A 12,317-nucleotide genomic window follows, 5' to 3' on the forward strand; every position below is an offset into this window, starting at 1 on the left:
ATTATTTAGACTGATTAAGCCAGTCACTTAGTTGTAAACTGTTGCCTGACAGATGCTGATCAACAGATAAAGGCGATATATATACAGATCCATAAGCAAGGACTTCATCTATTGACAGTTTCATTATTTCATATGATGTGATTTACCAGTGACATATTATTTATCACACTGAAAACGACAAGGTTATATTATCATCACAGAAAGTGACATAATTATCATAATTTTTTCTCTCTCTTTTTCAGATGAAAGCATATTTCTAGTTATTACCAGACCTAATTAACCATGGAGTCTTTGACTGCTTCAAAGAGAAGTTGTGATCACAGTGGTAAACCAAATATTCGTGACACAAAAAGTGCACCAAGTGAGTCTGTTCGTGGCACTAAGGAACTGCATGTTGTGGAAGAGGAGGATGAGGGATACGAGGGGGAAGATGAGTTTCGGGAGGATGGTATAGACACTGTTAAACCACAGAATGAAAACATGAAGCTGGGTGGTCAAGAAGATCGACCTGCAACTGCTGAGAGTGGTCCAAAGTCTGTGAGAATGCCAGGAAGTCGTGTGGAGAGTGTGTGTTCAAGGTATGGAAGCTCAACAAAACTTGACAGCCGCCCCAGTACTGGGACTAGAGTGACAAGTGCACAAGGGGGACGTAGGGTGAGTTGTACACTTGACAGAGGTTTCATAACATTTAGATCACAATCTCTTGTTTTCCATTGTTGTCCCCAGGAAGACATATTAGCATGACCCTTAATGAAATAAGTTTAGGGATATTTCTAGTTAATTTTGCATTTCATTTTTCTACCAATTGCAAATTTACCATTAAACCATTACAAATTTCTTCAGTCATGTCACAAGTAAGGTTAGGGTTGTTTAAAGCCATGGCAAGGTCTTCAAAGTCTTCAAAGTGTGTTTGTACCCTGCCTTACATGCTACTGTACAATGAGATGGTTTCATGTCATTTCGTATCCTTGTAGCTTTGTATTCCAGTAGATTCATAGCCTTCAGACGATCACAGACCGTTTCATACCTGGGGTTCAGTGTAACCACTTGCTGGTTTGTTCATTGTGTGTGTGTTTGCTTGATAGATAATGCTGTGTGATTCATCAGTTAAAAAAGTCAATCAGCACACACAGGCAATATACATGATGTGTATTTATTCAGAAAGAACAATATGTAAACTGTTCAATCAAGAGGTAAAAGTAATATCTCAAAATCCCTCCCCACATTTTATGGATAACAACTTCTTAATACTGTGAAAAGCTTTTCTCAGTATTAAAGAAGTTGTTATCCATAAAATTGTGTCTACCTTGTCATCCGTCAACTTCTAACTAATGCCTATCAAACAATTTAAGAATGTCACAATCAATAAATGCTCAACAATTATCAGTGAGAAACATCATTATAAAACCTGGAACTAGGCGGTGTGAATGAGTTCCAACATTGGCAGTCGTAGTTGACATCCAGAAAGAAGGGGTTGATACTGCGAAGGTAAAACATGGGAGATGTGGCTTAATATTTTATTTGCTCCACTATTCTACTCTACTGCTCATAAATACTGCCGATGTCTTGGGAGAGGTGCCAATGATTTTACCCACCAAGTAACAGATTTTAAAGAGTTTGTTTTTTCTGTGTACAGACAGGTATCTGTATCAGCTAGTGAAGTTATAAGTCAGATTACCTAAAACACATGGTCATGATGGTAGGGTCAGTCTGAATATGTCTTTGTGATGGAGACAGCAAGCCCCGGTCAGCCCTTTTTATTTATATATTCTGTAGTAGGACCCCATGTCAGTTTGGAATCAGTGATGGTGCCCAGATATTTAGGATTGTAGACAACAGCTAAAACCTCATTATCAAGAACAACTGGATTAAAACAGGAGTTTTGCCTACAACAGCTAAAACCTCATTATCAAGAACAACTGGATTAAAACAGGAGTCATTTTTCCTGAAATCTATGACAATTTCCTTTGTTTTCTTGACTTATAAAATGAGATAATTATCCTGACATCAAAATATAAAATACAGTAAAACATTTAATAAAATGGTTAATACAGTGATTGGTGTACAAACTATATAACATGGGCAAGGTGAAACCAACTTAGGGGCCCCTGTAGAAGTTGGAACAAGAGGACTGGGACCTGGTCACAGTACAAGATGTCACCCCTTTCACAATATTTGAGTTAATGCCCATGTTGTTAAGCTTTTGCATAATCATGTGGTGCTGAAAAGTATTGAAAGCTGCTGAAAAAACAACAGACAATATTCTTTAACATGATTTACCGTTATCCAGATGGCTATAAATGTTATGCAGGAGAGTCAGTGTTGTGTCCTTGACACCTGTTGGGTCTGTATGCAAATTGCAAAGGGTCCAGAAAATGGTGAACTTCGAAAAATAATCTCTTGATAATGTGTGCAAGGCATTTCCTAGCAATTGAAATCAAAGCCTCAGGGTGGTTGTCATTGTGTACAGTTGGGTTTTACTTCGGGGGAATAAGTAGAATGTTAGAACAGAGGAACATGATGGGAATGTAATGAAGCTTGAAAAGGTTTTTGAAATATTCTGCACAACTGCTCACTGCCTTCTTTCAATACCATACCATATAAAGTACCCTGGCCTAAAGCCATGTATATGTTTAGTGTGATAAGGACATCATCATTAGATAAGGCTATGTTATCATCCTGCTGAAGGGACTCATGTTTCTGTTTCAACATGTGAGTAGCAAAGTAACAAAATGAGCATAAAAAGAGTCATTATTTTCATTATTACTAATTGGAGATGGAAAAACTCCGGAATATATAAACATGGGATACAAAATGACAGAAGGGAGAGGTAACTACTGTGATACGAAATGACCTGTTACCATGGAGTGGACAGAAACCTGTAACTTCATGCTGTCTGTGGATGTCCCACCATTAATACCACATCCATACAACACTCACACTTACCACTCACACAATACTTTGGATGCAGTTGCCTCCACATTCAATTACAAAATAGATCTCTTTCACTGGAATGTTCTGTGATTTCTTTACTCATATATACTTGGCAGTGTTTAACAGAATCACTTCCAACATTGTTGAGTAAATTTCCTTCAAAGCCGATTCATTCTAGCAGAAGCTAATGTGTATTGACACACATGTACAGCTTGGAAGTGTTTTGTCTCAACACAACAAGACCATAGTAAGTATGCAAGCTGTATTATGAAGGCAGTGGTCAGTGTTGTCCAACTGGATAGCCCCTGGTCTGGATTAACCTCAGCGGGTTAACTGGTCGACCTCTTTTGACCCCCTTCACCTCAGCAGACCTGAACATAGAATTATAAGGCCCGTACATATAAGGCAGCTTACATGAGTAGTGCTTTCATCACCATTACAGCTGCATGTGGCTTTGATTGCTGCTCATGTTGACTAAGACTATACATGGCTGTGCATGGCGTTAATTGATTAAAATGTTTGATAAGTCTTAAACTTTTCACAAGACGTCAACACGCATGGTGTAGGGATTAGAAGAGATTAGATTTCCCATATGAAATAGAACTGAGGTGAAGAATATGTGAAAAACACAGCTGTGATCAAATACTGATTGTATATGTGTACTATATGACCATGTACACGAGCCCCTGAACTGTCATGCCCCAAGTTGGTCAGCAACACATGAACAGATGATTGTTAGTGACACATGCTTTGTCAAGACAAGGAGTGGTGGACTGTCCCAGAGACAGTTGCATGTGCCTAGTTTTGAACAAGGAGTTGTTGGGTCGGGGCACACTACCCAAGTCACAGAGTGAATATACACATGCTAACTAAGGGGGTGACTGACACATGTTTGCAGTAGAGATCCAGAAGATTCTTGATCTGTCAATACCACGGTCACGTTCCTAGGTTTCATCCAACTGTGTCACTTCAGGCTTTTACTCCCCTCATTGAACTGACAGGCATTGATTACGCTGAAAAATGGGAAAAACTTCAAAGTTAACGCAACTCTATGTCTGGCTTGCTATCATATACCACGTCTAGACCTGTGACATTCTGTCCCTGGTGCTATCAGTCTATGGTTGCTGTGTGTATTGCCACCAAGGTATCATGTAAACACCTCACGCCACGTTTCAATTTGGATCTCACTTTGTTATGGATAAAATGATCAATATTGCAGACTAACAAACCTTTTACTTTTGTGTCAGATATTGTCAATTCAATAAAGTCTAGAATATATAAGTCCAGGTGTAGAATTTCATGTGGAAGTTGGTCAGTGTTCAAAAACAATATTCCTTGAATTGCTAATATCTGATTTAAGGGACCTGTAATTTAATTGTTGTGGTTTTTTTGTGATGGGTTTAACAGTGTGATGTCATGGTGCTATATCATCAGGGTATATATTACCCCCCTCAATGATAAGCAGAACATTGTGACAACATATAATTCAGTTTTTAACTTATTAATTGGTGAAAGTGTGACTAATATTTGTCTGATTTTCATAATATTAACCAGTTAATAACAAAAGTAAGTTGGCTGGAATCCAGCAGGGAGGGTCTTTGTCACACATTAATGGAGGACTACAGTCACGGAAGTTGTCTACACTCATACACAATCTCAATTATTATTGATATTTTTTTATGCGTAGTCCCACTTTCAGTTGTCAGCTTCTTTGTGAGATATTTATTGTTGTTCCCATCAATCAATTTCATTGATGATTGATTGCATTCACATGTTTCAGTTTCCAACCATTGAATCGATCCTGATTTTCAAATTATCTCAGTTCATTTGAATGAGTTTGGAAGATTAATATAGTTAGGAATAACAGGTTGAGTGCACCTGCCAAGCCGTCAAGGCATGGCGCTGTTGCAAGCTTCTGACTGGATATCCAGGGGGCAGCTAGGGTTACAAATACCTGTCAGGGTGGTATTGGAAGTACCCAGATGAAATCCTGGTATAGGTCAAACTACTGGTTTCTAGTATACAGTCATAAAGGTAATGCCCTAAGGATCTCAAAACTGTATTTGAAACATGGGCGCACAGATCGACCAGCAGAAGTGTATGGGCATGGACTTCTGTTTTTTCACTCTTTCCCACTTTTACCCCCTGGACTTTCTTTGTCTGTAATGAGATTACTACCATGACTGTCCACTGTTAGGGGTCTTCAACATTGATCTTGAAGTATTATTATGAAGGAGTTACTGATAGATAGTTAAAAATCACTGAATTTTTATATTTTTTATACATTGTTACTTCAAATGGCTATAAGGCGGGCACAGGTGGCCCAGTGGTCTAAGGCGCTGCAATTTGCTGTGCAGAGTTGTGTCCCTTGGACACGCCAGAAACCTATGATTGTGGTTTCGAATCCCGGGTCGCCCCAATTACGTTTCTAGGTTTGTCAGCACCATAGCCGTGCTCATGGGTTTCAACAAAATGGTAAATGTCTAAGACCTACATCACTTCGGGCTTTTCTCCCACATCATGCTGACATGCCGTGATATAACCGAAATACTGTTAAAAGCGGTGTTAACCCCAACTTATTCACTCACTCAAATGGCTATAAAGTCATTATTTTGAGGGATTTTATTTATTTTAGTGATACATGATGTGGTTTCCAAAAGGGGTCATGTGACCAGCCCCTAATACATTATGGTTGGAAATTATGTTTGAACCTGGTTTGGACATGCAGAGGACTTTGAGGATAATATAGAAATCCTTAAAATGGGCCCTGTAAGTATCAAAATCTGGCAAAATGCCCAATTCACCCCCACATAGCTAGAACATTGTGGTACCTGGTGGTTCAAAACTTACTGCTTGTCATTTCAACCTGTGATATCTCACTCCAAATGTGCCTTGAACCAGTTTAAAATTCACACATCAACACTGCAAACATTTGGCATCACTGACCCTTTATATTTGAATTATTTTTGAATGGATTCAGCAATGCTTAATTTTAAACATGTTAGATGTTTCAGGACATTTATCACCAGATGTAGGGTAGGTCAAATTGTTGCCAAACCTAAACCACAAATTTACCCCAAATTTCCAAACTAGTTGGAACCCTATGCTTGTGTTGCTGGGTAAAGGAAATTTTCATAAACAATTCTAAATGCTATAAATGCCTGTTTTTTTCTATTCTCATTCATGATCAATCATCAATAAATCATTGACTGCTTTCTATCTTGAAATACAAACCAATTCCCAACACTACGTAGGTGTTAAGGACTTTGAAGACATTGAGGAGTATTTTATATTGGTAATGTTAGTGAAAGGTGAGGTAGGTTGTCATGTTTGCTTTGAGTCTTAGAAACACAGGATTCTCGAGTCCTAGTGAAAGATAAAAGGTCATATCTAATCTAGGGATTACACTATTTCTCCATATTGGCCTGTTTGTAGAAGTGATTATGATGTTTCCCCAGTGAGCTCTGGTCACACAGTGCTATGGAGGGCAGTGGCACACATTGTGATTCACCACAGCTTCATAGTGCCTTTCAATACATGCTGGTCGACCTACTGGTAACCTGGGACAGACTCTGACACCTTCTAAAGATCCTTTATGTCTTGAATAGACATTCAAGTTCTGAGTTGCAGTAGTTGTGGCTCCAGGTTGGCAGAGTTTCATGGTGTATTCTGAACCCAACATGCTAAATGAAGTTATCATTGAATGGATCTTGGGTCCGCTTATCAATTTGTAAAGTTATTTCTGTATTGATGTAATAAGTTCTTCGAGAGGATGACTAGTTCAGAATCAGTGGCGATCCTTATTGTGATACAGTCTGATTAAGTTTGTCAACACATTTTTTGTTGTATACGTTCCAGCAAATGTTTTTACCTAATCCTTCACACAGCGGTTTCTACATACTGATATTGGTCATTTTGTCCAGAACTGTTCATCAGGAAGACTCATATGTTGGTGTTTTATGATATTCTATACTAGATCTTTTATCTGTAGCAACTACAAGTTTTGTGGGGAGTGCTTTTAAGCCCACTTACAATTGTATATTTCATTGTTTGTAGATTGTTTCTAACTTTGGTCAGTCAATAAGAAAGAAAACAGAAATGTTTCTCTTCAAAAGAAGTTTGCTGTGGCCGGAGTCGTGACTGTCATTTGTATGATTTTGTATCTTCCTTTTCTCTAATCTATCAAAGATTGCAAGATAATAATAAACTTAAAGTATTTTATTATTGTTGTGTCTTTTGGCTCCAGTTGTAAATCAGAAACTGAATATTAAAACTAGTTATCCTGCTAATGGAGTCAGTTGTAATGTCACTCGTTACATCCAGTACGGCCTTGGATCATTGTTTCCCAAATGTCTAGATTAATTTGAATTGCCCTATTAATCTTCACTTAACTCCCCTCATTTAAGTCCTGACATATTTTGTTTTATCTGAGTAAGTGATTTACGGTACACAGTGAGAAATATATATATCTTCTACAGCCTGCCCTGTAAGGGGGAAATGTGTGAGGACTATCAGTCTTCTATCAGCACTACACATGCCAGGATTAAACATGCCCAAAGAAGAAAGGAATTTTAGTTTTTAAAAATGGCTACCACTATGCCTGCTTGTGTAAAAGCAGTATCAAACCTTACTGTGGGAACTGTTCAAAATGATGTGTTATGAATGATACCAAGGGTGTGGCACTTCACTGCGCGAGTATGACTAATCCGACAGCAGTGTTTTGTTTATGTCCTTCTTCTGATTATCCACGCTTTAGGACTCGGTGTTTGATTGGCTGATGAGAATACCATGCAGCCATACATTTCACAACATAGTGACAGAAGTGATGGCAGGTCACACTGGCAGCTCATGGTAGAAGACGGATTCGTGATCAAAACTTAATTTTGGTCAATAATTTGGATAAGTAGACAAGTTGACAAGTGAATTTTTACCGTTTTGTTCAGGGACAAATTTAACCCAGCAAACAATATAACGCTGTCACAACGTTGATTTTTCGTTGCCACAACGTTGTGAGGTTACGTTTTCACAACATAAATCTGTTGACTCCCCGCTACAACCAATGCAGAATGTTGTTACAATGTCGCAGTGATCACTTAATTAGGCCCCCCTGCACTCCCAAACAACCACGAAATTCATTGAAAAAACTTATTATGATTATTAGATAGGTTTTTAGTTAACAATTTTTAAAATTAAAAAAATGATATGAATATCTGGCCAGTCCCTCACACTACTCTGGCACGTCCCTCACACTACTCTGGCCAGTCCCTCACACTACTCTGGCCAGTCCCTCACACGACTCTGGCACGTCCCTCACACGACTCTGGCCAGTCCCTCACACTACTCTGGCCAGTCCCTCACACGACTCTGGCACGTCCCTCACACGACTCTGGCCAGTCCCTCACACTACTCTTGCACGTCCCTCACACTACCCTGGCACGTCCCTCACACTACTCTTGCACGTCCCTCACACTACTCTGGCACGTCCCTCACACTACTCTGGCACGTCCCTCACACTACTCTGGCACGTCCCTCACACTACCCTGGCACGTCCCCCACATAGTCATTTGTCACCTAGCTGTACCAGGTGTTCTTCTTGGTGGGACATCAATAACATTGTGGTTTGGATCCACTGGAGGCACTCATGTGGTCGAATATACGTTTGCAGTTTGCCGTAAGAATGTCTAGATCATGTGTTGAAGTCACTTTTACAACACACTCATTCCTAAAATTGTAATAAATGGATAGCGTGAAATATTCCTGCATCTGCCGCTATAACAAATAATGTCTGAAATAGGGTTTTCTATGTTTATAAATTGAAAATAAAAAAGGAATTTAAATTCTTAAATGTAATTCTTTGTGTTGTATATGGAGTCCTAAATTTTGTCTTCATTTGTTCCTGTCGATGATCTCTGCAATAAAATACACATAATCAGTCTACATGTACTACAAGTATAAAATTTTACCCTACACATAAAAATACTGTGTTCCAAAGCATTATTTCAATATCAATATGTATATATCAGAATTGACTTCAATATACTTTTGCGTAAATGGAGGAAGAAACGTATGTACGGGAGACACACTGTTTAGATTCACTAAAACTGTACACACCTGTCTATACGTTTAAACCTCCGTAAACAGAAATACATATCGAAGTAAATTCTGATCAATAAATATGTCAACAATAATAACTTCACATACTGCTTACTTATCATTTTAATATGCATTAACACACAGAAATCTAGAGACAGCAATACAAAATATCTATAAAAATATACACAATACTACAGCAACACAAGCCCTGGTCACTCTATTACCAGCAGATCAGGAAACAGTTGTCCATTAATGGGCTTGGCTTTGTTATTTTTCTGATTATGGAAACAGAAAGGCAATATTGTTTGCTTGGTTATATTGCTGGAATATTGCTAAAAGTGGTGTAAAACCGTACTCACTCACTCCATATGGGGATGTCTTTCTGGTAGAATATACCTGGAAATAACTGATCCATTTTGTTGTGAGTTGACTACTGACTTTGAAGTGTAAGTATCCTGTGACATACCGTATTTCAGTCCACATTCTCCTTTATAAGCTTGCATGACACCATAGTGAATACAGTATTGCAGTATACCAGGAGTAAATATGCTCTGAAAAAATGGTCATTCATACATGATTGATCAATATGATTAATTTACTTCATTATTTGAAATCATTTGCAAACAAACAAGTTTACAGTTTTTCCAACTGGTTAATATACATCAATTATAGGAAGCCTCTTTTACTATGTTTATTGAATTTCTGCTGTCCCGTTCTGCTGACCCCATTCGTTCTTACACCATAACAAGATATCTCACAAAAATATTCCCACTAGGTGGTTTTGCAATTTTTCAAAGGTGGAAACATTTTTTAAAAATAATTTAAATATCTGACATGTCAATGCAAGATCATGATAAGGATATCAAATTATTTTAACTGTACAGCCATCTTGTTACTTGTGGCCTATTGTTATAGTCGTCCGTGGTGGAGAGAGATGATAGCATACTGACAATAAAAATAAGTGTGTACAAATGTAGGCACCATACAGGAATTCTAGCATTAAAAGCACAATGGGGGGAAAGGTCACGCCATGCCTGCACACACATTGAAGACCCTTGCTGGGAACGATCGATATCAGATAGTGTTATACATTACAGATGCGACTATCTTTTCCATGCAAGTATGAGAAGTTTTTTTATAACATAAATAAATTCAAACAGATTCTTAAACACATCTTTTCAATTAATATATGTAGTTATAGTATCCGATGATGTAATTATGTTACAGAGAACAGCAAGACCGCGCTGATACAACACTCTGCCATTTCACGTACCATTTTGTTTCATGTCATATTGCACGAGAATGAAACAATTTATGGATCTAAAACAATTACATGAAGTCGCAAAATCTAGAGCTGTACAGCAGCTTTCACTCAGACCTTTTGGCAATATAGTTTCAATGGCATGATGAAATTGTAAAGTAGTTTTAGTCACCACAAAATCACTGCTGTGTCAACGCGAGTACTCTCCTGAAATATCCCCTTTTGACCAGCAACGGTTTCTCTCACGCCTGCGCAAAAGATGCACACCCAGATGTTTGACTGTATCTGCGTGTGACACTTTCTGTAAGATATATATATGAAATTAAACTTACGAGATGTTATAAGTTGTTTCTTATGCATTATTACAGCATTGTGTGATGACTCCGATGCACAACATATTTTTGCAACGTTACGTTTCACAATGTAAATATGCAACGTTTCACTGTGACGTTGGAAAGGTTATATCACAATGTTACCAATCCAGAACCTTACCTCAATGCTCTGAAAACGAAGTGTGTAACTGGGAAGTTCACAATTTTGTTATTTCCATACCCTGGATACAAAAATAGTTACTAAGGTAACGATGCGGCACAATGAAATTGCAGCAACTTTCCAATCAAGGAGCCATTTTTAATTGTTTTGGTAAATGAGGAAAGACCCAAACAAAACAATATTAGTGAACTTGCATGCATGTTATTATTATTATTATTATTTTAAATATTTTTTTTATCATGTCATTATTGTTCATTATTCTAAATTGTCAACAAACTAAATTCTTTCTTTATATACGAGCGGATATTCTTTTTTTACTATCTAGCCCAGCATTCCCTACCTGTCACATCCCCTGTAGAGTTCCCTGTCAGGACTGGTAGCCCCTGTCAACCTGTCACATCCCCTGTAGAGTTCCCTGTCAGGACTGGTAGCCCCTGTCAACCTGTCACATCCCCTGTAGAGTTCCCTGTCAGGACTGGTAGCCCCAGTCAACCTGTCACATCCCCTGTAGAGTTCCCTGTCAGGACTGGTAGCCCCTGTCAACCTGTCACATCCCCTGTAGAGTTCCCTGTCAGGACTGGTAGCCCCTGTCAACCTGTCACATCCCCTGTAGAATTCCCTGTCAGGACTGGTAGCCCCTGTTACGTGCTGTGTATGCTGTACACATGTCTGGATAGCCATAGCCAACTCAGGTTAAAGCATCAACGTTTATTGGAACTTGCATGGCTGACATACGCCAAGGGAAGCAACTCTTGTCACAAGAGTGCATACCACGTAACATCTCCCTTCCTTTGAGGAAAACAAATAAAGTAATTAAACCTTTAACTACAGGTACATTAATCCAAGAAATGAGTGACATTACCGAGTCGGTCCATATACTGGGATACACTATGCAGTTCACTATAACATTCCGTTAAAGCACTTTCCCATAATTCCTGAATTAAAGTCCGCTGTCAACTTGCAATGACAAAATTATTAGTTTTAACTAAACAACATCAGAAACACATTATTATTCCAGTCTTTGGAAAACTGTTAAAGAACACATCTAAGAATTACAAATCAAGACGTTTAACTGGCTTAACTACTCTCCCAGACTTTGTCTTGAACATGTCAGATTTTGGAGATGAGGTATTCTTTGGAACATCTCTTGTTGGAATGACAGAATCAGTCTGAGTATTAGAGAGGTTAGCACTAGACTGAACACATTGCTTATCCTGGATAAGTTCATCATCTCTAGATCTTCTTGGCGACTGGCAGTTTGGGAATGTTGGAACCTCAAGATTAACATCATCATCCTCAACTCGCGACTTTCTGGCAAGACGAAGTTGTTGTCTATTCCGTTTGAAACAGTGACCATTATCAGATCTCACAGAGTAGGTTCTTGGCTTGATCTTAGCTGTCACAGTAGCTTCATTCCATTCCTTCCTGCCGGTTTGAATGGGTTGCATTCTGACAGTATCACCAACCCGTAAGGGTTTGAGAGGTCTTCCAGAGTACTTCCGGTTATGTCTCTCAACTACAAGCATCCTTTTGTCTT

The 12,317-nt window shown here is 38.6% G+C and overlaps 1 protein-coding gene across 1 annotated transcript in view; it reads left to right on the top strand.

Moving 5' to 3' along the window:
• The window catches only part of LOC139456430 (leucine-rich repeat-containing protein 74B-like), a 66,001-nt gene that overhangs the window by 560 nt on the left and 53,124 nt on the right, over positions 1 to 12,317 (top strand). The window contains exon 2 of the mRNA XM_071238136.1: positions 243 to 654. Within this exon, the coding sequence (XP_071094237.1) occupies positions 283 to 654 (372 nt within the window). The 5' untranslated portion in view covers positions 243 to 282. The remainder of the gene's footprint in view (positions 1 to 242; positions 655 to 12,317) is intronic.

This window comes from Haliotis cracherodii, unplaced genomic scaffold (genome assembly GCF_022045235.1).
Source record: "Haliotis cracherodii isolate W230 unplaced genomic scaffold, xgHalCrac1.p SCAF_11, whole genome shotgun sequence".
NCBI lineage: Eukaryota > Metazoa > Mollusca > Gastropoda > Lepetellida > Haliotidae > Haliotis > Haliotis cracherodii.